The sequence below is a fragment of the Chelon labrosus genome (genome assembly GCF_963514085.1).
Source record: "Chelon labrosus genome assembly, chromosome: 5".
Lineage (NCBI taxonomy): Eukaryota > Metazoa > Chordata > Actinopteri > Mugiliformes > Mugilidae > Chelon > Chelon labrosus.
Genome location: NC_140341.1, coordinates 20,236,216 through 20,263,928, shown reverse-complemented (window position 1 = coordinate 20,263,928; position 27,713 = coordinate 20,236,216). Strand labels below are relative to the sequence as shown.

At 40.3% G+C, this 27,713-nt stretch overlaps 1 protein-coding gene across 3 annotated transcripts; it reads right to left on the bottom strand.

Moving 5' to 3' along the window:
• Nucleotides 1–2,714: 2,714 nt before the first annotated feature.
• ikzf2 (IKAROS family zinc finger 2) lies at nucleotides 2,715–26,770 on the bottom strand. 3 transcript variants are annotated; one of them, XM_084544724.1, is made up of 8 exons: nucleotides 26,197–26,770; nucleotides 23,114–23,160; nucleotides 17,243–17,344; nucleotides 14,069–14,260; nucleotides 12,865–13,032; nucleotides 9,328–9,465; nucleotides 8,900–9,031; nucleotides 2,715–8,089 (listed from the first exon to the last, which is right to left on the bottom strand). In XM_084544724.1, exons 2-8 carry the CDS (start codon nucleotides 23,139–23,141, stop codon nucleotides 7,281–7,283), a joined length of 1,569 nt encoding a protein of 522 aa, XP_084400850.1. In that variant the 5' UTR covers nucleotides 23,142–23,160; nucleotides 26,197–26,770; the 3' UTR covers nucleotides 2,715–7,280. The 3 variants fall into 3 exon arrangements, with proteins under 3 accessions (XP_084400850.1, XP_084400849.1, XP_084400848.1); XM_084544723.1 differs by lacking the exon at nucleotides 26,197–26,770 and adding an exon at nucleotides 24,730–25,279; XM_084544722.1 differs by lacking the exon at nucleotides 26,197–26,770 and having other exon boundaries at nucleotides 23,114–24,068.
• Between the last annotated feature and the right edge of the window lie 943 nt (nucleotides 26,771–27,713).

Below are 27,713 nucleotides of genomic sequence, written 5' to 3'. Positions count from 1 at the left end.
ACTCAATTTTTACAGTACTTCAACGAGCCTTACTGACTTGTAAAATATGGGTGTGTAACAGAAACTAACTAGGCGTGCGGGCTGTTGTCTTGTATGTGTGTGTGTGTGTGTGTGTGTGTGTATGCGTGCCTGCATATCTTTGCTGGTGTATGTGAAGGTTTAAGGGCCTGTCCAAACATCCACCACTACCTGGCAGGAAAAACAGGAATAGGACTTGTCACCAGGCGATTGCACAACCTTGCTGAGGATTCACACTCGGCTGAAAAAGATCTGGAACTGCTCCCTGGTCTGTAACTTGAAACCCGCAGGACAGGCTGCTGCACTCCTCGTAGCTCCAACAAAACCAACACTGAATCCACAGCGCTCATGAATTAAAGCAAAAAATCCCTGGTGTCTTATTTTAAACTAGCGCGTCATACATTATTAGGAATACGTTCACTGTCAGTTGCCTTGTAAGCACTGGGGAAATTGATGTTCTTGCTGATATAGAAATGATACCGCTTCCATATAGTGATATTGATTCCGAGTACACTTCTATGTCTCTTGACGTGCCGTGCACTGCCTGAAAAGTTGTCCAGTGCCATTATGAGGTGTGTTTTGGCGTTAACTGGAGTAAAAAAAAAGTGTCTCTGTGTGTGTGTAGATGTGCATGGCAGTAGTTCCCAATGCTTTTGACGCCTCCATACAGCTCTTATTGTCTAACAGGATCTGCAGAAGAAGTGGCATGGGCAGTGGAACTCGACAGAGGAAGTCTTGCAGCCACAGCCACGAAGCTGTCAGACGTCTATCCTGGGGAAGAAGAAGAAAAAAAATAATAATAACACTAATAGCAGCCCTCGGTCTGAAATATTTTGCCAAACATACTTAACACTCAGCTGTCATTCCAGCGTGAACTCCCAGGTTACACAAACACACAACCATTCTCATAAATATACCGCAGGAGAACAAAGCACGGTGAAAATGTCAAATGTCTTTACTTTTTTATGACAGACTATTAGAAATGCTGGCTACAGCATCTAAATAAAGTCTACTCTGCTGTATTTTTCAGACTCCAGCATTGGGTAGGATGGGGGAACGGAAAACAGTCAGTTCACTGCAATCGCTGCAGCTAAAATGGCTTATTGATCAGACAGGTCGTAGGAGAATGGCTTCTTGAAGTAAGATTTCAGACTGCAGTCAAAAGCTCTGTATTCTTATTGTATCAAATAACAGATCCTTCACATGTATGTAGTGTATCACTAATACAGACTAAACCCTTCCATCCAACTGCATAATTATTCCAAGGAGCTTGGACATAGATGCAAAGTGCACACAAGGGCTTTATCATTTCCATTTTCCAGTCTTTAATCATCTCCTGCACAAGATGCAACAAGAACATCATTGATTTCCAAATTATTTTTAGCTCTCAGTAAGAGGAGAATATTTTATACAAACAACTGACCAAAAAACTGCCTCTTGTGTCACCCCAATGCAACTCTCGGTTACGCGGCGTCTTCAGTTTTATCTCGGAAAACTAAGTATTCTGTGGCATTCTGTCAAATCTAAAGCTGTCGAATGCTGCATTCTTTTTCTATTCTTGACTTAGTTCTCAGATTTTTTTTTTTTTTTCCCCTTAATAAATGGAATGTATGACAAAAATGTATTTCTGCCAGAAAGGCACCACAAAGTGAGGGCAGGTGCATCACTCCTGTGCTGAAAGTATGACTCAAACAGAGATATGATCTAGATGGGAACAAACAATCAACTGACAAGCAGGTAAATAGAGGAATCCGAAGATGAAAAGATACAGTTTGGGGTCTGTTCTAGCTCCACACTTCTCAGTTCTGCTACCGCCTTCAGGCAGCTTTGATTTGGTGTGTGTCTGCTGTCTGAGTGTGTGAGAGCGTGCGCGTGCGGCACACAGATTAAAGAAGTAAGGGGGTGAAGACTGCTCTGACATTTAGAGGCTTCAACAGGCTCCGCGCCCACCTGTTCATAGACAAAGACTGGGGAGGAACAAACACCAGTCATTGCTTCGTAAAACAAGGCAAGCCTGTACAAGGCTGTACAGTATGGTGGAGAAATGATTTTTTTGATTTGCAGAAGACTTTCATAAACGGAACAATTTGAACCCTTTTTCCTCAGATTTGCACAAACTAGCGCACAATAACAACTGGCCCAGTAGTTTTGTTTGTTAGTTTAGTTTAGTTTGAACTTTTTTAGCAATAAGTAATAATTAATAACAATAAGTTACACTTCATTTCAGTCATCCATTGATACAAATAACTGTAATGCCTTTTTTTTGTGCTAGGAGAGGTTCACATGACTGATTGCTATCTGGCCTCTGTCTGCACACTGCCAAACCCTAGGGTTACACTGACAGCGTGACAATCAGGGCTTAATTGTCTCACTCTAATTTCGTTCTTATTCTCACGATTCATGTCGAGGAAATTGGCCTATTATGGAGTAAATTGACAATTCACATAAATTCACGTGTACTGCATGTTATTTTAGAGAACAGATTAAGCTGGGCATCAGAGAGACAGACAGCGGTAAGAGAAATCCTCCTCCACAAGTTGTAAATTATTTGATGAAGTTAACCTTGGCTCCTGAGCACGACGACTTTATCCAATCAGGCCACATTTTCTGATGACTAAGACTTCTATTCAAATAGAGCCCACTGGGAGGGAATCTCAAGCAAATTCTGTTTAGTCCGCAGAGTGACGAAAGCGATGATCAGTTCACGGCTTGATCCTTATCGATGACTATGGATTTCAGTTTCACCATAGAACCCACAGGGAGAGTATAATTCAAATTTTGCAGACTTCCCCCTCACAGTTACGGGCAAAATTGCAGTTCAATTAAGCACAATTGAAATCCAAACTGAGTAATTTTGAAAGACATGAAAAAGACACATGTTGTTCACAAGACGTCAACACTGCATTTTTTTTTTCACAATAAAATCTTTTAATTTCATGTACAGTTTGCATGTTTTGAAGAAACCAATACAACAGTGTGCCTGACTTCCTGTTTTTTCCAAATTCACAAACAACAGGCCGTTCAGTAAAACCATTTCTTTAATAGAGAGAAACTCATGCCTTAAAATATACATTGTATTCTTCACAGCAGTGTGTCTTCATGTAAGGATATTGATGTAGAAAAACAGGGCTTGACAATCCTCCGGCTTCCTTCACCACATTCAGTGTTAAACGATTTCAATTCAAGATAAATTACCAAAGAATTTCAAATCAATGTGCATCATTCTGATAAATAAATCACATATTTTAGGACATAAAAATACACGACCTATGCAAATACCTGAGAGCCCTCGCATCGGAAAGTTGGTATCAATATCAGAGTTGATCAATCAGCACACATCTCTGGATAAAATCAATGTTCAGTGCCAAAATATACACCGTTTGTATATTATTTCTTAAAAAATACAATGCACCCGGAACCCTGCCTTTTACATTTTTGTAAACATTTTTTTTTTTTAAACTTAAAAAAACACACACACACACAAAGATCACAAAACTATTTGCATTAACATTTCAGCAGAAAAATAGACATTTAGCACACTCACTTTCAAAATTTACAATACAAATCCCCGCGATCTGTGACAATAGCAACGATTTAGATTTTCAAGTAAAGTCCTCACTCCCAAGGAGTGCTGACAGAAGTCCCTTTGCTCTTTTTTTGTTCATATGGCTGCTTCAGTTAAAGAATTTGTGTATAAGTAAGGCTGTTAAATCATTATTATGAGACAAAATCTATCTATCTATCTATCTATCTATCTATCTATCTATCTATCTATCTATCTATCTATCTATCTATCTATAATCCCCAGTTCAATTTAACTTCTCTACTGTTTATAATTGTTCCCTCTGAAGGCCATGAAGAAAGAAAAATCAGGTTAGCATTAACTTACATTTTACCATAGGATAAATAAAAGTATAATGTTGTTTTAGGAGGACAGATAAGGCTTTTCTGATATCAAATATATACAGCAACAACATGACAGAGGAACATATAGAGTCCATATCACAGCCGCAAGGTGTAAACAATTTCCAGTGCCAAAAACTTTTACAGACAGTGAGCTTTTATGCTAGCTGGGCACCAGTTGAGCGTAAAAAGAAGCGACATGTAAACAGAGGAAAAAAGCTGCCTTTTGATTATCGGTAGATATTGAGCATAAAAGAGTAGATCACTGAGTTGAACCTTAGAGCATAATCGAACCGAGCGTGATGGTGGAAAACTGACATGTGAAACCCATAATGCCGAACTTTGACCTGCGAGTTGTGATACAATCAAAAGAACACGTTCATCAAGACCAGCGATGTGCCGCTCCAAGGTCACTCTCTCAAACAAAAGATTCAGCTGTGTTTGATTGTTTTCCATTGTGCCTACACTTTTATAAAAAAAAAAAAAAAAAAAAAAAATGCTGCCTTTAAAGAGACATAAAGTGCATGACCAACTGTACCGAGCACAGTCTGTGTCCTTTCATGTGAGGCATGAAAGAACTGGCCTTAAGGAGCAAAATCTGTTATCCTTCAACTTACTTTACATTTTATATACACAAGCCTTAACTGTTAGCGGCTTATAGAGGTGATTGGGAATGCTACAGCTTTGGGAAGGGCCTTCAGAGTGGTACAGCAAGGAAACCACACTCCCTCAACTTTTCCTCGTCCTCACGCTGTCTCTTTCTTCCTTCCTCTTTGTGAAAGGTCACGCGCGAATGGGGTGACATTATGGCAATGCAAAAAGAAACAGTCGAGAGAGCGAGGATGCGTAACAGGCTTTAGTGTGTATGCGAGGTGGTGTTTAAGAGGAGCGGAGAAAGAGCAGCCTTATTCAGACAAGGTCAGGTTAAGAATACCACAGCAGGAAGCCACCATTACAAAACTGTAGGAATTCGGCTGCAGAAAGAAAAAAAATGATGTTGATGTTTCCCTGTATTGGCTGTAATCTACAAATAGGATGTAAGATGGTATTAACTGTGCTGGAAAACACTTGACACTATACACACACACATCTAGCCTGCATGTATCACAAGTGGATTACATCAAAAGGAAACAGCATAAAGTGAGGTACATCAGAGAGCGTCCCATGTCATATCTATATCTACAACTACATCTATATCTATATCTATCCCTTTGGTATTCACTGTCATAAAGCATTATACTGATGCCACGTAGTTCAGTAATGAGATTAATAAGGTCATCAAAAGGAAACAGCTTCTTTAACCCCGTTTGCCTTTTGGGATGTCTGACAGTTTCAACCAAACTCTTAAACTTTAATCTATCGGTGTGCTCCAAGTACAAGCAACAGCACCAGTGAGTCACCAGAATCTAATCATTTTCTGCAAGAGCAACAAGAGAAACAGAGGAATAGCCAATTATTTGCGCGACTCACCCTGGAAGCTCAGAAAAGATGGACACGTGTTATGTTTTTAAGGTCACAGGGCTGACAAGAACAATTAGGCCGCACCGTCCTTTATCTGCCAGTGTGCTTTGTGATCAATACTCCAGACTTGTAAGTGCAAAATGAATAGAGGCTGGTCATAATGGAGAGAAACGTCTCAGTACAAGCAACAAAGTTGATTTCAAATCTCCTGAAGGTTTAAATTTATGAATGTATAGCAACGTAAAATATATATTGGATCAATGTTTTCAAAGCTTTCGAACGTGGGGTTAGGCAACCTCATAATATCTGCACTTAAAATAGTTTTTTCAGCATATTAAGATTTGCACAAAGTATTTGGTTTCATATTGTTTTTTGTGTTTTAACATTTTGATTTACAAAATGTTAAATCTAGATGTGAATTTAATTAATAATTTATTGGTTAGAAAAAAAAAATATATATATAGATATAGATATAGATAGATAGATAAAACGTCCATCCATCTCACCCTCTTGGGGTCAGGTCCTCTACCAGAGGCCTGAGAATTAGTTTATATATATATATATATATATATATCATTTCATCAGATTAAAAAAAGAGAAAAACAAACAAAAAAAATAACAAATTCACAAGCCATCAACAGGAAGTAGGTGGTTTTCTTTTTCAGCGCCAGTGGCTCAACAGCGCTTTCAAACCACTGACATCTGGAGATGTCTCAGTGTTATAATTGAAAGCTATGCACTGACAGTCTGAAACATGTGCGACATTTGGAAATAAAATGTAATTAACATTACACATTATAATGAACACTGTCAGTTCAGAAATATCTTGCAAAGTGGTTGTTAGAAGGTAGTTGTCTGGTATCAGCTAAAGCTAACATTGCTATGTTAGCTTCAGCTAACACACTTCACAAATTTGATTCATTGTATTGGTTTTTGGACAAGAAAACATACTACGTAATAAAAAATGAATATATATGATTTAATTACACAATAATTTGACCAAAACATATATATCCAAAAATTGTGATACACATCTGTAAATCTAGTCTGTAATTCTCTCTTTTTCTTTTTTTTTTTTTTTTGATGCTTGTATTGAAACTTCTCTTGGTAGATTACATTAAAAGCCTCCAAGTTATCTAAACCTTATTGTTGTATGCTGTTAAATTTATGTGACACTGGGAAAGATTGTCCTGAAAGTATGTTGTTGTATGCAGTAATGGGGGTTATTCAGTATGAAGTAATCAGTCACAGTAGCAGTTTACTGGCAGGTCATCTGGTAAGTCTAAATTTATTTGGTTCATTTAGTATTTTAAATTAGAGGATCTGATTTATTTATTTTTTAATTTTTTTTTAGTATATACTGTGTACTACGTTTACACATATGAGAGTAGTATTTTTCTAGTTAAAGACTACCTGAAGCCATGACATTCTACCTGATAACAGTAAAACTTGTTTCAATTTTAGCTCACAAGGCAGAGGCATGTCCCTGTATACTGTATCTGTGTGTGTTCATTACATCTTAAGAATGACAACATCCAATAAAAGCATGGGAAATGGAAAAGCGCAAAAGATTTCCAAATAAGACAAAAATGAAAAACTAGTCAAAGCCACCTTCCAGCTGCTCTGTTATACAGAAATTGAAAATACAACACATACATTAACAGAAAAATAAACTTACCTTCCTTCTTGCATTAACTAAAATTAAATAAGTAGAAAATGTGTCTTTGGCCCATACCTTCATGTAATTGTTCAACTGTTCAGATTCACAATAAGTAGCTTAAAAAGAAGTCTGTGATTGTGCTACACTTGCCTACAGTGCTGTTCAACTGTGCAGTCTCATAGAGATAAGGACAGTTATTGCTCCTTTCACTTCTTTGTCTTTCTTTAAACCCATCCTCTTACTGGAAGGTGTGCTCACCACGGACTATATGAGAGGAGAACTCGTATCTGTCTTTGCTCCGATGACCGCAGATGTTGCACTCCAGTGGATCTCTGTACCCGTGGCAACCCATGTGGATGGTGTACATGACATGGTCCAGGAAGAGCACTCGACAGTGCTCGCACTGGAAAGCCCGCAACTCCTGGCCTTCTCGTCCAAACACCCGCACTCCTTCCCGGCTGACAGGCCTCTCTGCGCCCAATCGCATTATCCCGGTCCCCACTCCTGCTCCACTTCTGGGTGACGCATCTCTAACGCGCTCTCCTGAAAAGACCACCGCTGGACTGGCTCGAGACCTGAAGCCTGGAGGGGCGTTGCTGCCATGGTAGCCCTGCCTTTCCTGAGGGCTGCTGCGAGCTGAGTCAGCAGAGTCAACACCACTGTTGCTGGGTGACTCCTCTTGCCCTGGTTGAGGTGGCTTGACCTGCTTAGTTAAAACAGTGGGGCCATTTGAGGTGAGATGACTGGGGAACTCATGGGGCTGAGGTGGCTGCGGTGGCAGTGTGTCACAGTTCCCTGGACGCTCTGTTCGTTGGCCGAGTGGCATGACATGGTGAAAGAGGGGATTGACAATAGGCACAACGTCAGCCATAGAAAGAGGTCCCGGATGATGGAGCATAGGACGTAGGTTGTCTGATCCCAGGTATGTCATGGCATTATTGAGGGCCTGATCCATCATGTGGGCTGGCATCATCTCTGCCTGCTTTTCATACTTCAGGCCCATGTCATAGCCCATATCAGGATAGCTGTAGCGAACCATCTTTTCACCTGAAAATAATACAGTGACACCACCTGTGAGTAATTAACTATTTCAAATGATGGGACACACACATAATAAATAAAGATGCAACAGCAGTAGTGGAAGGAAACACTTTTGCTTTTTAGCTTTAGCTAAACAAGAGGGACAAATAATAAGCACTAAACATGATCATTACTTGCTATTTCCTTTCTAGCCAGTAAGACTTATGTCTTGCTGATATTTTAGGTCGTGTTTTTCACGTTTTGTATTTGATGTTCGAGTCTAATGGGGTGGAAAGCCCCATCCATCTACTGAACTGTTTAACCCCTCCAGAACAGGGATGCGGTGAGCTGTTTTCTCTCGATAAGAGCTATGGCAAAGTTACAGGTGTACCTAACCACAGAGTGAAAAACATTTCCTTGCTTCTAAGTCATCTGCTTGCTGTAGCTTGCTCAGTCTCTTTTTCTAATAGTGTGGCAAATACAAAAAGAAAAAAAATGAAGAAAAAAAAATCTGTGCTCGCAAGAAGGGCAGGGCTATTGTGTGAAATTATATAATACTGTATGATGCAACTCTGATGAGAGAGGGAAAACCCATTTCAAAAGGTCAAAAGCTAAATATCAGGTAAGTTAATAACACACAGTACGTCAGTTCCAATAGCAATTTCAAAAGTGAAATTAGCTGACATAAATTTAGTGACTGTAAAACAAGTGGACAAGTAAAACATTTATTTCACTCACATCACTGAAATGTTGCAGAACGGCATACTAAAAGCAAAGTTAAATAATTCCTCTCCACAGGAAAGTTGTCAATTGCCTGGCTATGCCTGAAATACTCACCCACAAACTTCTGAGGCGTGGTGCTCTTCCTCTTGCCTACATTACTGTGCAGCCTTTCAATAACAGGTGGTCGATCAAAGGTGGCCATGGTGTTGGCCTCTGCCATTGGCCTTGGCTCTTTTGGAACCTCACCTTAAGAGAAAGAATGCATTTGTGTGTTAAATGAAGGGACTCCAAGTAAGTTATATTACTAAAATACGCAGATCACATAATATTATATATATAGAGAGAGAGAGAGAGAGCGAGAGAGCGAGAGAGAGAGAGAGAGAGAGAGAGAGAGAGAGAGAGAGAGAGAGAGAGAGAGAGAGAGTGTTTTATAAAATGGCAGAAGCTGCACAAATGAATGAATTATTATATAAAAACTGGATGTATGTGTGTTAAATTAATTTAATTAATTCGAGTTTATGTTAATTCTCAAACGTTTTTACCTGGATAAGGGCCGGTGTTGGAAGTGTGATCCAAGCTGATACCCTCCAAGTAACTATGGCAGCGCTCTTTGTGCTCCTCAAGAGATGTGCGCTGTTTGTAACTTCGTCCACAGTAGTTACACTTGTGTGGTTTGCCAACTAAAAGTAGAGACATTCAAGGGAAAGTGTATTAATTTCATTCACTGTGATACAGACAGAGAGTGGGTAGCACTGCTGCCTTATTCAGGTCGGTGCATAGTAGTAAATACTGGAGTACACACAAACCAAAAGCGAGCCTCTGAGATCACGGAGGTTCCACTACTAGTGTGAGGATTCCACACAACTGCAGCCAGACAGAAAGACAACTTGTAGGCGATAGTCGGCCATGGAGTTTGCATCTCTTTGTGTCACAGCAAAAACACGCAGCAAAACTCCCACAGCTGTGGCACAGTATGAGTGGATAACAGAGTTGATCATGCATCCCATGGTGACGGTAGGAAACTTACTCCAGTTTGCTGCTATGGAGGTGTAGTGTGATTCATTGTGCCATTTCTATTTTATTCAATCCCTTCCTATCTACACAAGTGGAAAGATGAAGGCATATCCTTTACATCTATCTCAGTCCGTCATCGTATCCTTCCATCCATTTGAAAAGAAGAGCATGTTTGGGAAAACAGTTTCACCTTGACGTATGTCTAAAGAACATATCATCAAGCTCGGACAATTTGTTTGCATTGCTGACTTGAATGTGACATCTGTGGTGTAAAGCATAAACTTACATAAAGGATGGGCAAAGCCACACTGACATTTCCACTGGGTGGTGGACTACGTGAGCTGCCAGAAGTGACCATATTTGGACAAAAGGGAGGAGCAAGGGGTGGATCTGACTGAGAACCATGGGACCAGACATGTGAATCAAGCAGGACTCACTCTCTCAAACATACCTTTATTTTTACCTAATTAGTTCAGCTTAATAGAGTGACTTTTTGAATGGGAGTCTATGGATCCAGAGATCTTTGAAACCTACACCTAGTGACCATCAGTAGCATTGCACTTTAAGCCTCTTTCGAATTGGCTTCACTTTTCAATTATCGACAGACAAGGAAGTCAGTTAGTTGTGGACCAACCAGCGTATTTCTTAAGTAAAATTTGAAATAATAATTTTTTTTTTTATATATTCTGCAAAAAAATGACATCCCACAGACTCAGACAGTGCTGGGGCAACAGGTCTGTGACTTGCGTTAGGTTTTTCTTAAAACCAACATAATGACTCATAAAGGGAGTGAACCGGAGGCCACAACATTATACAAATGTGAGCCGTACACCGTCATTAGCAATGCAGTGTAGTAAAACAATCAATGGGACAACGGTGACAGCTATTACTAGAAGATGATGTGCAGATGATCCAGCGCTCTTGTCAGTGTGAGAACAGAGAAACCAAACACGTTTCAGTCTGAGGCACGGACGCTCTAGCACAGATACACTCACACACATTTAGAGGTGGGTGATGGTTCACACGTGAAAATAACCACTCTTTCTCACACAGACAGGTATGTTGAGCTAAAAAAAAAAAAAAACATGTGCTAAAAGAAGTATAAGAAATAAATATCCCTTATTTTTAAATGTTACATTGTCTTCACTGGACTACTTCCTTCATGATGATTAGCCCACTGGTTACACGATGTGGCCAGTCATTGACTGACATCTAACATCAGCATACTTTTTTTTTTTTTTAAATGCCTTTTGAGTGAATCATGTAGAATGATAATAAAGGTCCTGATGCTTTTGTGGTCTATGAATGACATTGTATTCGTAGGACTTGAAACTGGGGTTTATTATCATTTGTTTCTGAGTATGAACACATACGAAACGGCTAATGACACAAGGTCTCACGTAGGCGTACATGCAGGGTCATCACAGCAACATTCATTCTGAGTAATTAAAGGGCTACCTCAAAATGAAACGTCATCATGGAAATGACTTTTTTTTTTTTTTGCTGCTCTTCAGCTGTGAAACTCCTAACAGCGGAGTAGACAGTATTCAACCAAGTGTTCGCTCCCTTGTTCTCAGAGGGCAACGTCTACACGCTCTCTCTTTCACATAGACACGGCACAGACTTCATTACTTCTTCATATTTATATAACCACCCACACGCCACCTTTGTGCAGATGTTGGATGGACCTGTAGAATCCACCTTTCAGCTGCTATTCTTATTCATGCAAATGCTCCACGCTGTGAACTTAGACTCACTCGACTGATTGCATTTGGCTAATAAAATGGAACTCGCTCAAATTTAGATCTTAAAATATGTAAAAGTGTACGCCTCTCAGGTCAGGATTTTCTTGAACTATTATTCCACCAATCAACCGTGTCACACCAAAGAAAAGCTTCCAGTGTAACGTTCAATCTAGCCTTCTGCTATTGTTCTTTGCCGTCTCTCACTTCCATTTTTCCTCATTCGACCTCTCTTTCTTTGCTTTTTTTCTTCTTTTTTTCAATACACCTGTTCTTCCTGGCGGTGCAGCAGAGCAGAACAGCCAGGTCTGCAGCACTCAGAGACTGAGCAGTGAGTCCCTGGACGTAGAAGAGAGTTGGGATGGAACAACCTGGCAACGTCAAATTCTTCACATTTCCCATTGAATGATCAGAAGGTGGCATGGAACTCGCTACTCATTATTTTACAAGAAGAAAGTAGTTGGGGGACTAATATATTCAGCCGAACTATTAAGGAAGTGAAAGCAGGGAAATGGTCATGGTTGATGGTGGAAGACACATATAGATAGATGGTTACAAAGGAAGCGTATAATTGACAAAACACACAAAAAAAATGGATGCAAACACGTGGCCACACACTCGAACACACACACACAAAAAAGTCTAAAAAGAGATGTACGTATGAGTAACCCCCATGGGGGCATCACAGGCAGACATGATGGTATTGTCTGACCTTGATTTCAAAGGTACAACAGAGGGGAGAGCACATCCTCTGATAGGAAAGTGGGTTACAGTTGAGAGAAAGACACACACTCCCCATGTGGTTCTTAACACATAGATAGTTTCCTCCTTAGCGAGTCAAGCGACTAAGTAACAGAATGTCCTTGGTACCTAACCACAAAGCACTCACAGTGCTGTCTATAACACGCACATAAAAAACACACACAAAAAAACATCACCTATTCAAAAACACAGTGAGAGAGTCACCAACCAGTGTGTATGCCATGCCTCTTACGTAACACACACTTCTCAGGAGAATTTAAAAATAAATACATTTGCTTTGTTTGGGTTTATGAAGTGTCACTGCAGTCCTAAGACCATTGCGCTGACGTGATGTCATAGACAGCTGATTGCAGGTGGACATGCAACACAAGCGTTTGCATTTCAAAGCAAACATTTTACGTTCCTTTACATGTTGAATGACCTCTAAAATAAAGTCAAACCACACACTTTGAGCATTATGGGTTTTGTGACAGATCTCTGAAGCACTTCTAATGAATTCTATTAAAGTCTCTTCTGGGTAGCAGAAGTGGATGAGTAAAAAGGGAAGGAAAGGAGGCTTACCAGCATGAGTGCGCAAATGACCGGTGAGGGCATCACGCCGCCGGCAGGCGTAGCTGCAGAAGGGGCATTTGAAGGGTTTTTCACCTGTGTGCAGCTTGATGTGTCGCAGCAGGTTTCCCTTCTGGGTGAACGACACGCCACACTGGTTGCACTGGAACGGCCTGTCACCTAATAAAGGCAGGCACAGGAAGTCAGTGCTGTGCTCATTGTGGAAGATGTTTGTTAGAATCTATCAATGAGGTTTTCTTCTTTTTAACTAGACCAGTTAGGGTTGTAGCTGACACCAAACCTCCCATGTGCAGCAACCACTGACAGGTGCTTCAGATTTGAGCAATGAAACACGCCACCTATCAAATTATTGTAAATGTCCTTAAACTACTCCTGGTAGGTGCTTACTAATAACAGTTAAGAAACAAGACAGCTATTGAATCTCTCATTAGAAACCCTGTCCACAGGTATTACAGTTAGTACTGTATATTGTTGTAACACTGAAAAGTTGCTGCGACTGTATGTAATTCCAGAGTCTATCTATATTTGGTAGAAATGCAAAAGCGGTGTGGGTGCAGTGGTTAAGATAGTTATGTCAGCAGCAAAATTAAATACAATACTCTACTACTTGATTTACCAGGACCTTCTCAAACTAAGTTTAATGTGAAGACATGCGTGTTACATGAAGTTGTTACACTACAGATATGTATGTTTAGACATCAGTGATACATGACTAAGTACAGCATGTATAGTGGTCATCATGAGAAGTGATTATTCTCTATCTCATCCGGTCTATCGTGTGGACTGCTGTCGTCTGTTCTAATGGCAAATCTTTTGATCTGCAGCCAGTTGGAAAAGAGAAATGTGATCCTAATGCTGTGACAACCAGGGCAGTCGTGGCGTCAGTGGAAACAGGTTGCGGGGGATTCCAAGGATATTTTTTCCTTGATAATAATTCCAAGACTAAACTATTGTCTTTCAACAGTGAGAACAAAAAGCAGAAAGCACTCCACACCCACTGTCGAGGAAAACAAATGATTTCTGACTCACTCAGAAAAATTGGGGAAACTCACACAACGCCCTGATTTTAATGGTTAGAATGAGACTAATCCCGTATGGATTGTTAATGTCCAAAGTGAAAAGACACAAGACATTTGTCAACCTTTCAGCTGTACACCCTTTTTATGACACTGGAAATACACAACACAATCGGTACCGTTTGGTTGTCGATTTCCTGCATCCGCTGTGGCATTGGGGCCAGGTAATCCATCCTGTGTGTTGCCTGGGCTCCCACTTATGGATTCCTCCAGTGTTACTCCTTCGTCTCCTGTTTGGCCCATTTCTTCAGGTGCTGGGCTTCTGTTGTCAACCTCTTCGGCGATTTCTTCCTCTTGCTTAATTGTCAGTTCTGTAAACAAACATACAGCAATCCTGACAGGCCATTTCAACTGCACCAAATACAGGTTTTAAGAGAACACAACAAATGCACTTTTAACACACTACAGCAACAATGAAACATACCCCAACCAAGGCTAGCCTTACGTAGCATGATTTGTAACTGGTAAATGTCCTGAGATAACCTGGGTCGGTCTCAGTATGTCCTGAATTGACTGGGTGTAGAGTGGACAGAGGCAGCCTCAAGTGGGCTGGATGCGCAAACTAACACGTCATTAAATGTGGAGGGGGCATAATTTTAACTTCGCAGCTCAACTCGTAGACAGCATTAGGATGGACTGACAAGAAGAGAGCGAGAGAAAAAGAAACAGGCTGGTCTGGTTTCTGGCTGTCCCTGGGGAGAAAAGGAGTGTCAGAGACTGGCTGCTGCTGACTAGCAATGGGAGACCGGCTGGATGACAAGGCCAAAAGATTGAGTAATTTATTGTGCGTGTGTGTGTGTGTGTGTGTGTCATCTGCGTGTGTGCATTCGCTTGTGTATGCGGAGGTGGGAGGTGGCAGGAAACTATTTATTACCTCCTGCAGTCTTTAGTTATCAGTCAGCAGCAACTAGTAATAGGCCTTGTTGTACGCAAAAATAATAATTCAAAAGAAAACCATACATGTGCAACTGTGCAGCACACACAGCTGCACCTAATTTTCATTGACCTCCATTCTCATTCCAATAATGAGACAGATTCTACATAATGTACACAGTCCAAGCAGAAAAAATAGTATTAATCCGATGTACATTGCTGGGTACATTCCTAAACTCATACTTTCTTTTATTCTGTGCAAGCCACTAGAGATTACCTTTATGTTTTTCTTTCTTGTGAGTTCTTTTAATTTATTTATTGACTCACCCCCACCCTCGCACTACTGAAGGACGCTGTCTTTTTCTTTTTAATTCTCAAACATTAAGAAGAACGAAACAGAACATCACACCACTTTGTCTTCACACGTCTCCTGGCTACGCGCTGCTGAGAGGAACGCAGGGCTTTGCAACTTTTTGTTACGCGAAAAAAGTTAAAGTGTGTTGAGTGTGCGCTTGAGTGTCGCCTTGGGATTTACCCCATGTCTAGCCATTTACACGCAAATGTACAGGTCTCTGTACATGTGAGATGCGCAACAGTATCAGGACCATTTGCTTTACACAGTCTGCTTTCGTTGTTTCAAATCTGCTTTTTATAGAGCCCTCTGACAAAAAACAGGTAATTCTGGACCAAATAATAATAAAACCTGACTTCATTTTGGCCCTGTTTAGTTGATTTGCTCCCACTGCAGCAATGACAGCTCGAAGATTTCCAAGAAGTCTACCACAATGCATGGTGAAGATAAACGTCTGGACACTTTCCCAACACAATTCACTGATTCTGATAATCCTGTTTTGCGGTTTACAAGGGGCAATAATCACAGTTTGAGCATATGTGGTTGTTTTCCTAAAGCCTCAGAATAGTCTGCATTCTTAACTGTCCCCTTAGGCTTTAGAGCTTCATATATTTAACTGTCAGATGTCAGTAAAAGAACTGCATATATTCAGTTTCATTCATTTTCATTATATAGACTATAGAGATGAATCTCAATAAAGAAATTGTATTCCACAGTTTGTACAGAAGTACACTTATCCCAATACCCAAGTTGCTATCGAGCCTTGTCTTCGACAGCTGTATCCTGGCAACACGGAGCAGACCTGAACGTCCTTGCTATTCAGCTCCTTGCATCTTTACATCTGTCTCTCCAGTGTGGCAGAGTGGAATGCATAGAGTGGTCAGATGAGGATACACTTGAAACGGTTGCCACGACAAAAGCAGCAAGGAAAATGATCTGGATGCAGTTTTCACATTTTTCCACCCTCCTTCTCTGCGCATTGCAGTACCGTCTGTGATTAATCTGAGTTTCCGGTAATCCAAGGAAAAACGGGACCCGAGATCGCTATAAATTGAGGGGTTGACTGAAGACGACAAAGAAAAATTAAACTGATCAAGACATTCAGTCTCCCTCACCACGCAATCTGTCATCTATCCCAAAGGGTGTAATTCTACTCTTCTACTGTTTATTTGACACAGTGAACAATGCAGAGATAACTGCTCTACTGTTTTTGTTCTTGCCAGCAAAGTTCGGTGCCTTAAGCTAATTCTCAACAGAATGTGATGCAGTCCTTCTTTTGTAACAAAACCTCAAATAGCAAATAATGTTAGGCAACTTCCAGAATGACAAAAGCTCTTATCGGTGAAGAGTATCTCCCTGTGAAAAAAAAAACACATCGCCCAGCCCGCCTCCCTGTATCTCTGAACTTGAGGGAAACGAGCTTCCCTTTTTCTCACTCAGTTCAATTCTCTCATTTTGTTTCCCCTTTTCTTACTTTGCTGCCTCATTGTGACACAAGTGCAATGTGGTGCATTTTTGTCCCAAAGCTATTGCTGTGAAAACTATTGCTGCTCACTTTAACACTGCTCATCTTCGGGCGTCTTATGTTTGTTTATTTATCTACTTGTAAATGATTTAATTTCAGAATTTGTTTCGGCTTATTGTTATTATTATAGCTAGTTTTGGACTGCATTTTGTGGAATAGAGTTTTTATGCAAAGTGTTTTGCAATTCTCTCTCATTCACATTCAGACAAGGTATCTTGCAAGGCATTTCTTGCATCGAGTATTGGGGGTTTTCTCATCTGCACACATTTGCCATGTTAACTTTCCCACATTAGTCTGCAATAGTATCATTTCTGTATTTCACATTAAAAGATTATATGCAGTTTAGAGGAAAACATCTTCCTTTATTCAGAAAGCTTTTAATGTGAAAAAGACTTTTTAATATAAAGCCAAATTCAGAAATAAAACTGAACTCATATAGTTGGTTAGAGCTGCATAATTTCGAAAAGGAGAAACTGAATGTGTGCACACTCCATCTGTTCTTGGCAGACTGCAGAAATGTGCATCTATTAATTGAGCACTCACCACTGGGGGAATTAGGACCCTGAGGAACTGTCTGTCCATTAGGTGCTGACATATCCGCCAACATTCTCGAGTTCTCCTTACCGGGAGAGCATTGGCCGTTACCTGGGAGACACAGAAACACAGCAATATTCAGTGTGCTGCACAATATCGTAGTGTTCACCATATACCACTGTTGTGTGAAAAAAAAAAATCCACTTTTATTGTTTGCTATGTTAAACATCCAAGTCAGTGATGAAAGGTTTATGAAACTTTCAAGATTAATAAATCAAGACTTAAGGAAGGGGGAACTGTGATATTAAATTATACATACAGTGATGGTCACAAAGAATAAAGGTAATTAAATATCTTAAATATCTGTGCATAACCTGATTGGTCAGCATAGAGGTCAAGATACAGAATGCAGAAGGCGACTAACTAAACGGCCTTTATGCACCTATGGGATCCAAATGTCCAGTGAATGTAGATCAGATTGCATCCTCTCAGCAGTCTGTACAGAACCCTGGGCTATGGATAGCGTCCACTCAGAGGGAGAGCAAACCAATCCCTTATCCCCTTACACACCGGCCCCATCAGGGTCACTAGAACAATACAGTGGCAACAGGCAAACGCTCATTCTGACCCAGGTGTCAGATCCCTTAGGAACCACAGTGAGTCATCATTTACTTCTGCAGCGCTACTAGGTTACTTAGGTTTTCCTCAAACGCACTGACAACTGCATAAAGCTGGAAAGCAACTATTACGGTGTCACCACATTGCCAGACAACCTCAGGCTTTCAAAATCAGATGCATCAATAGCGGTAGTTAAAGAAGCTGCTGCAAAACATGCCACATCTGCAACCCATTTGAGGACGCCTTGTCACAGTTTGTCGGCGCTCAATATGTCTGAAATGACCCCTCATACATGAAAAAGAAATCCGTGTCAGATCTCTTCTCCCTGTGACAGTCAGTCATATGCTGACAGCCTTTTCTGCTGTGTTGTTCCATTGTAGCGGCGGCCTCACTGAGTGGGGCTTACTGGGAGACGTTGTCCATGACACAATCCCTGGGCCTGGGCTCGGGTTGCACAGGTTGGGGTTGGAGGAAATCTCAGGTGACCGACGCTGGCTATCCCTTGGCAATGCTGTCCTGGAGACAGGAGTGGCCCAGATTTGTCATGAAGGATTTTCCATTACTGTAACAGATGCTGACAGATGCCTAGCTGCACCATGGCTGAGGTAGTCTCAGGCATAAACTAATAGCTTTGGGCTGTCTGGGTTCAAAATGCTAAGAAAATAATTATTATTATTCTTATCTGGAAAAAATGAAAGGGTCAAGGTAAGTTCCTTCAACACTTTAACACTGTGGGCCTAATATTATTGAAACACTATTATATGTGCAATCAATATGTATATTACATAGGATCAGGGACATTCCTCATCAAAGGTTAGGGCCAATCGTGGGCAAAATAATGTCTCATTTTTATATTATGTTGTTTTTTTGTTTTTTTTATTACAATGGTCAGATACGCCCACAGTGAATTCCACATACAGAGTTTTAAAGTTTAGTTGGTTGGTATATTATGAATTTGGTCATGGTTAAAAATGCACAGAGCCACACGCATTCATGGATTGAACACTTGAAGAGTCTGCGTTGGTGACCCGCACTTGCCGAGTCAAACCTGTATGAACACTAAGATCAGGATATCACACAGTCGAGACTTGCCGGGGAAATGGTACATTGAGTAATTCACCAAATTGGGATGATTTAATGTGCGGGCAAATGGAAAGGAACAAATGTGTACACATGAAACTGTGTGTAGGTGTCAAATTTGCTGACTTATCTGTGACAAATGAATGCATATATTCTGAAGTACAGTCATCCTCTCTTACAACTACAACTACAGGAAGAATGCACACACAGTTATGAATGCATCTACTGTAGGTTAAGGAGAAGTGCCCCATGACAGTAAATAAAAATAGATATGGTCAAGCTAGATCTGTTTGCCTCTGATGGCAGAAAAGATGAACAAATAGCTCCATATCACCCACTGTGTGTCTAGGTTCTCAAAGTTATTATTCGGAGATCCTAATATGAATTTTGTACAAGGTCACAAATGACTGACAATGAGGAGAAAACATTAAATGAGCTCCTACATGACTTTAATGCAACAGACATTCAACACCATAGTCGAAATACGTTCGAGCCTTGTGCGAGGTATGGCATTGTTTGCCTGCAAGCAGTTGCTTGGACTTATCTCACTCCAGTAGTCACCATGGCAACAATGGTAATGACAGGGAAATAAGAAGCATTAAAACCTAATTCAACTGGGGACAGGATCTCCAGCTACACTGTATTCAACGTTATTATCAATGTATTAATCAACAGAATTATTATTTTTTATTTTTTTCAAAATACATAATGTCATGCCTAATGACATAATGTGTTCTTAACACAAGGCACGGGCTGGGTCTGGATTCACTTGTCGTTTTGTCTGACTCGAGGTTCAGACTTTGAAAAGCCCTTGTCCAGAGGAACGAAATAAGATTCCTCTCTGGACTGACAAGGTCACCCATTCTGTTTTTTGCTTCATATTTACCACATGGGAAATCTTTAATCATCATTAATACACATGGACATACACACAGAGCAGGGGAGCATTTGTATATTCACATTACTCCAGCGGTATTTCAGAAATCCCTGCTGTGCACTAGCCTGGTCCATTTGCAGCGAGCTACAGTTGTGTTTGTGTGGACATACTACAGATAACTGAATATAAAGAGTAGATCTCATTAACTGCGTGAAAACAATAAAGAGTTTATGGTGAACTCCAGCTAGTGAATCATTTTAGAATCTGCACCAACCCTATAACATATGGATGCCCTTTGATTAAATGCACACAGAGCAAAGTTGCCAATACAACAAAGACACTGAGGTTAGCTAGCTATTTGTCCTTTTTAAGCAACAGTTCATCTCATGAAAACAAGGGTGAACATTAATTAAATCTACCCAGCGCTGGCACTTGTCCATACTATTTGTACTGCTGCCATCAAACCAGAGCAAGAAGCAAGATGCCAAAAAAAACAACAGATCCAGTAGTTTGTCAATGTGAGTGATAGCCAAGAGCACTACTACACACAGTACATAAGCTGGTTTCAAGCTAGAATCATTGCACAATGCTTATTAATATATCACTGCTTAGTAATTATACTCTATGTTGTATAGTAATAAAGTCTTATTGTATAGTATCATTTAACATATGTAGAAAAATAATACTCAAACCATTTCTAACAATGCACTATTCTTGGTAGAACTTTTGCTAGCCAGTGCAGGAGTTTAGTTTGAATCAGAGAGGTGTGAGCAATTTGTGTCATTTTTTTTCTTTTGAATGACACATTATGTGAAAAGGCGTAAAGCACATTGTATAATCTGTGTAAAAGAACGATTGCACATTTGATAAACTGTACATACACCATGTGTGTGAAGAGGTATGGCTGTGTGTGATAAGCCACTATGACAGAATGACTGTTGCAAAAAAACAGTGCATGCAAGAGTGTTGGGAGGTTCATTAAACAGGAAGGCCACTTACATTCTTCTCAGATTATCAAACTTCTTGAAAAAAAATGTTTTGGCAAGAGAGAGCCTTTCCAGCCACAGTCAGCACTATATATATATATATATATATACACACACACACACACACACACACACATAGATACATTACCATCACTCTCTCCTTTTGTGTACAGTATGTTCTATACCAGGTTGGTAAGTCGATCATAAATTGAAACCAAAAATAGCAAGTCCCGTATATACATTGTCAGGTATGTCTCATACTACTACTCTGAGTCACAGATGTTGTTATCCCACATGTAGAACATACCGTTTGACACGTATGATATCTCACTCTGGTGTACAGTTTTTTTGTATGTCCCAAATTAGGAACGTTAGCCTAAGCTAACTGGCAAGGTGCCGTGAGTGTGTGTGTGTGTGTGTGTGTGTGTGTGTAACAGTGGTAAAGGAAATTCACAAAAACACATAATTGTACAGTCCTTAAAAGACATTAGACAATATGTCGAGTTGTCGACTGACAAGAAAATTAACAAACTTTTATGAAAGTCGTTTAATCTCTTTTCAGGGGAAAATGAACCGTCAATTGTGGTTTTTCCCTTACTTTCATTGACCTACGGGTTTAACAAAACTAAAACTATGATGGTTTCATCTCAGGCTCTGGGGAGCTATGATCACGTTTCCCATTATTTTTGTTCTCTTAGTCGAGAAATAGCACCACCCTAGCCACTGATGAAAGTAAAATGCTTATTTACATATGAAACAGTAATGACAATTTAATACTGTAAGTTTTAAGAGTCACACTAAGTACTTTTACTAGTACTTTAAGCACTTTTGCCTTTATAGACTAGCCTTTATATAGTAGCATACTTTTTAAACTTTCATGTTTTTTATAGTGTCGTATTAATGCTTTTATTTGAGAAAAAAAAACTTAGGACATCAGTATGTCGTGTGGCTGCCTCAGCCACAAACTTCAATTTAAGCAAATAATCTCCATATTCCTCATCTGTTTTTGTCTCTGTGTTTTCATGAATCAAACTCATGAACTGCGTTGCCAGACTTGACCTATGTCAGGTAGTCCAGTTTTAAAATAAAAAGTGTTAAAAGTCGTCCAAACTTAAGGAAAACTGCCCAAAATGGCACCAATGCTCATGAAGACATCGATAAGCACAATCGTGTCTGCTTAGTATCTTTTATCTAGCGCAAAAGTTGCCCCCAGTTGTGAAAGTGGTACCAATCATGTTACGCTTCTTCTTCTCCATATTCACACATCATTTTCCTTCTTACAGACTCTATAGTATGATGGTCAAGTACAACATGAGTAGAGTGTAGAGTGAAGAGTGTGTGAAACATGGACCACTACTATAGGACGCTATGACTGTGCATTTACGAGAGTAAAGTTTTCTGTTTTACAATGATGAGTGGAAAGTTTTGTTTGGATGTGAGAGGGAATGGGGGGACTTAGTGCAGCAGGGTATAGAAGTGTACGTGTGGGAGAGTATAGTGGTGCATGTGTAACATTCCGATGATGTGTCACACATTGTGTGAACTAAATTTTCTCTCACAGACAGCGCTGCCTAGAGGATACAGTAGAATACATGGGAGATATGAGGATGCAAACTGTTGCATTACACAAAAGCTTTCTGCACTTTCATGGAACAGAAAAACACGTGTTCCAAAAGTATCATCTCAGAAGCGACCCACAGACGGACATGGAGAGGAAGAGCCTCCAGTTCTTCCTCCACCTCCAACCTTACCCCGCCTGCCAAATGTTCCTACAAACACAAACCCCCAATGGAGGGCCTAAAAGTCCCCACTGATGTCATCAACAATATGCTACCTGTTTTGAAAAATGCACACCAAAGCGAAATACAGAGGGGGGGGGGGGGGGTGGGGGGGGGGGGCAGGGAAGATATTCAAGAGACCTGCCCAAAGGAAACCAGCAAAGGGCAATGGAGCACCACAAAGTGCATATCCAGTATCTGCTGCATTCAACAGGATGTTGCTAATGCTTCGTGTTCTCTACCTTTAAGGGTTGAACAGGAAAAAGGCTGCACTCTGGGGAAAATCCCTTGAAATGTCTATAGTGTTGTGATTGCAATTTTTTATTCTTGTTGATGTTTTCTTTTTGGACGTGCATTTTACTAAAAAGTTGAAAGAGTTCTCAGCGCTAATAATGCAATGACATCTTTATCATTCACCTTGCATCAGTGCAATAAAAGACGCATTGTGATATACGTATATACACATTTATGCGGTCCATGTTTGTAAAATGTGGATCACAGAGTGCAACAGATTTAATGTGTAACTGATAGGAGGACTTACTAGCACAGTAGTCTTCAGTAGCCTCCATTTCAAGGGCTTTCGAAGTGCTGCAGAAAATAAAGAGAAATATTACTGCATCAGTTATACAACGGCAATGCAAACGTATTTTGCACAAATGCATTTGTCTTAATTTGTTTCACGAGATGTGTGCATTTAAAAAGCAGTGCAGAATTAGCTAAGTACGGCGCGTAGCTACGAGCAGTAATAAACAGAGGTCAAAACCAAAGTGACCTGTCGGGATTAACTTTAATGAAGTATTCCCCTAAATTACCATGGATTTTCTAGGAACTATAAATTTTCTACAAACACAATTTGGTATCAGTCCTAATATCAACATTCACAGCTGCCTAATAGCAATAGATGTATGGATTCCAATGAAGAGATGTGCATAACAACAGTAATATGTCTTTGCAGTTTTTTAGAGAAGTAGTCTACGCACATTTAGCAAGTCACCCTCAGAACTTTTTTTAATGTGTTAAAAACTGCGTTTAGATTCACATTCTTTACAAAATATGACAAGTTCAATTACAGCTTCAATTGTCACTCGGTTTTTCTGATATTCTCCTTCCACCAAGCTGTAAAATGATGGTTTGAATGTTGAACATCTCACGCACTTTTAACGGAGGTGCAATGATGCCGATGGTGACTATTCAAGCACGAGCGATTGATTAATAAGCAGGCAAAAGAGAGGAAAGAAAGTACTCCCAACTGCATTGAGCAGTGCTGCTTCAAACATATAAAAAAAAAAAGAGGGGGTGAAATTAAATCACAAAAATTCAGTGAGTTACATTTGGACTTTTTGTGGAAAACTGGTGTTAGACTGAGCAAGCATTAACACAATAAACACAAATGATCTGAAGCCAAAACACAATGCATTCAATAGTGCACACACACACACACTACTACTACACACACACACAAAGTTTTTTGACTTCATGAGTTTTACAAAGATATCAAAATGTATAGAATGTATAGAAATATTATTATACGGTCTCCACGTGTCTATTTGAAGTTGTAAATATGCTATAAATTACTTATCAGGTGACTGGCATTTTTGTGAATTCCAAGCCGACGTTTGGTACAGTCTTTATCTCTCGACACCCTTTTATCGTTGAACTTTTGTTTGAGTCAAGAAACATAAAGTGGAGGAGAATTAAAATTTCAAAAAAGCCTTAAGAGAGTTTATGATACTGAGTGGAGTCGCTCAGAAGTTTTGTACTGTGTCACAGCACATCTGCTGGCTTCCTTGAACAACATAAAGCTCAACTTTTTAATTAGGAGAAAAAAACAGGAAGGCAAACTACAAAGTGGCCCCCATCTTTTTTTAAAGTCTCTTTTGGTTCGATTTTTATATTTGAATAGCAGATAACTCTGTGACAACGATATCAAGACCCAGCAACAATTCCCTGAAAGATCTGAGTTCACGAATGAGCCTCCCTCTGCAGCTACATGGAGGAAACTTTGGCCACTTTACAGTCACAGAAACTTGGCAAACCATTTGGTTTAGATAAGGCGTATCTTTCACAACTGAACTGAATTTAAAAGTGAAACGTGAAAGCAAAACAAGAAAGTAACATACAATAAGTACCAAAAAAAAGCTGGATTCATATAATTACCTTCAAGTGTCTCCCCTCTGTACAATTTGTTGGTAATTTCAGTCAAGGAGGGAGGGAGGGGGTGGCAAGTTGTCTCCACCTCCCTTAAAAGAAACCAAAAAAGTCCAATTTACCTATTTGGTCCAGTGATGCCTCGCTATACGTTTTTTTTTTAGATCAGCATGTTTCGGTGGCAGCCCAAATGAAAATGAAAAAAAGAAAAAGAAAAGTTGCTCATGTATAGTGTCCCACTACAGGTGACAGTTCCTGTGTCAAAGCGTCATGTGCGCGCGTCCCGTCGAGTCTCCCCACTATAAGAGCAACGCCGACGCAGTCCCGTCCCGTCGACTGCAACCCTCACTCGACACGAATATTTCATCAGAAGTCGCACAACTACCCGCTGAGCCATGCACAGTGAACTTTTGCACTAGGAACAAAGAGGGGGAAGACTCGACAAGTTGGTAAGGGAGAGAAAGAGAGGGATGGATCAAACTGGATCCACCGGTTCCTAAGGAATTAGCCATAGCGACAGGGAGCAGCCAAGCTATTTTCAACAAGTAATGCACCTGGAAATCCGTGGGTAGGCTTCGCTGAAAAGCTACCGTGGAAATGTGACTCAAGGTCGAACCGGTAGAGCTTCACGCGTTTTTTTTTTTCCTGTTACCTGCTGCTGCGGAGAGAGTGGGAATAATGTGATGCGGTGGCAAATTTAACTCACGAACGCCACTGTCAAAAAGACAACCACAGCAACGAAGTGTCCCATCGCACACAGCAGGGATTAAAATAAATACTCCACCTCAAAAAATTAAACATAATGTATAGGCCTATCACTTCTGGCACTACTTCCTAGTTACTGAGTCGCCACGACCTTTTTTTTTTTTTTTTTTTTTTTTTTAGAAAGACAAATTAGTATGTATGTGAAGAACTCAAGGGCTGGAAACTATATTTTGCAGATGGGTTAAGTTAAGCAGTAAGGACGGGAGGGGGGGTGCATGTACCTGGCAGGCAACAGCGCATCTCTGGAAATAACCATCAGCTGCGAGCACACACACACACACACACACACAAAAAAAAAACGTGAGACGACTTTTGTTGTTATTGTGTCTACGCGCTGTGTATCTCGTGTTAAGTGTTTTTTTATTATTATTATTATTATTATTTATTTATTTTTTTCCCCCTTGCCGGCTGTGTTGACTGCTGTGGAGCTGACTGACGGCTGCAATTCAACAGGTTATCCGATCACCGCGGCAGTCTACAGCGGAGCCCGTCTGGCTTTCCATTCATCAGACAGACGCTCCTTGTTTGCCTTTGCTGCAGACATGCGCCTCCAGCAGCAGCAGCAGCAGCAGCGGCGGCGGCGGCAGCTCTGAAGCGTCTGCAGCCAATTTGATAGCCCGAACGATACTGAATGGCTCTATCAAAGTAGCACAGTTAAAGCAGGAAACAGATCCGCGCGCTCGGGCTTCTCTCGCCCGCTATTTCATTTACCTTAAAGGAGTAGGAGTTTATATAATCCCATGAACTTGCACACTGATCCAGACTGAATGTCTTGTCGGCTTGGTATTGAATTCATTCTCGTCCGACGTGCGCCATGCAGCGCGGACTGAAAGGTAGTTGGTTCCGCAGCAGCAGCAGCAGCAGCAAAAGCAACAGTTGTTAAATCCACCACTGACTTCCTCCTCCATCTCCTCCGCACGAGTTGCTATTCTGGGAACTTGGTCTGACACAGAGAAACGGATCACAAGAGCGTGGACCCAGTCTGCCTCTCTGCTCGGCGATCGATTAGGTTACAAGGGGCCTCTTAATGTCTGAGGCTGCAGCCAGGTTATATATCCCCGTGGCGACAAAAAAGATAAGTGGCACACTCTAATAGGGATTACGTATTCAATGACATAAACTGACCATATGCATTTATATAGACCACATCCTGTTGCTGTCACGTGTATCATTTGATTTAAAAGCAGATTTGCTGCAATAAATATTTGTCACACAAAATAAAATATTGAATTGCACATTTTGATTCATTGCACTGGCATAATAAGAGCCTAACGGATACAGTGTACCTGACAACAATATCAGTATTTGAGAAATTCTTAATATGATTAGGACTTTTATTATAAATATAGAGGAAAACTAACATTACAATTCTAAAAAGATTATCCTGGCTTATATATTTTGATCAGACTTTTTTTTAGGTCTGTAACCATTAGGTTGGAGATGATGGTGATGATGATATCTATAATACCCATACGCGGCAGTTTGCAATATAGGCTAGCAGTGACTGTGGTGGTCACAAAAGGCTGTCTAGTTGTAATATTATCATAAGTGGTAACCTCCTGTGACTTACTTTGCACTTTCCGGCCCACCTCATTTCTGAAGCAGGTCCAATATAAATTAGTTTGAAGTTGTTTGACAGCCATGTCATCGTTAGCCTGGTGATCTAATACAGTAACTGGCTGAACTGCAGCTTTATCATTTAAAATCAAATACTCAAAGCACACTTCAAATGCAGTCAGTGATATGTGTTGTCTGCGTGATGCCACACCAGAAACAAAGAAAAACAAAATAAAACTAAAAAGCAACTATGATTTGGCCTGAAGGAAATGACAAACTGCCAAACGTGATAGCACACCTCCACAAATAAACTGTTGTAATATAAAATAAATAAAGTAAACTGAGTTGCGTACGTACCGTCAGTATTGTAAATGTCCACGTGTGTGAACGATGTTGTAAAGGGTGTTTTTTTTAAGTGTGAAAAACAAATAGAGTCAAACCAGAATGGGGTTGCAGGTGCAGGTGAGGGGGGTGTTTGATGCAGATCACTGGGGCAGTTTTGGTCAGACGGTGCACATGCCACATTCCACTATAACCATAAAGTTTATTTCAGCTTGAGCCATCTTATCGCATTTTATTAGAAATTCTAAATAAGCAAACCAGTTGGCTTTCACTTCCAGTGGACTGTTTTCATCTCAGCCTTCCTCTTGGACTCATTTAACCGAATAAAG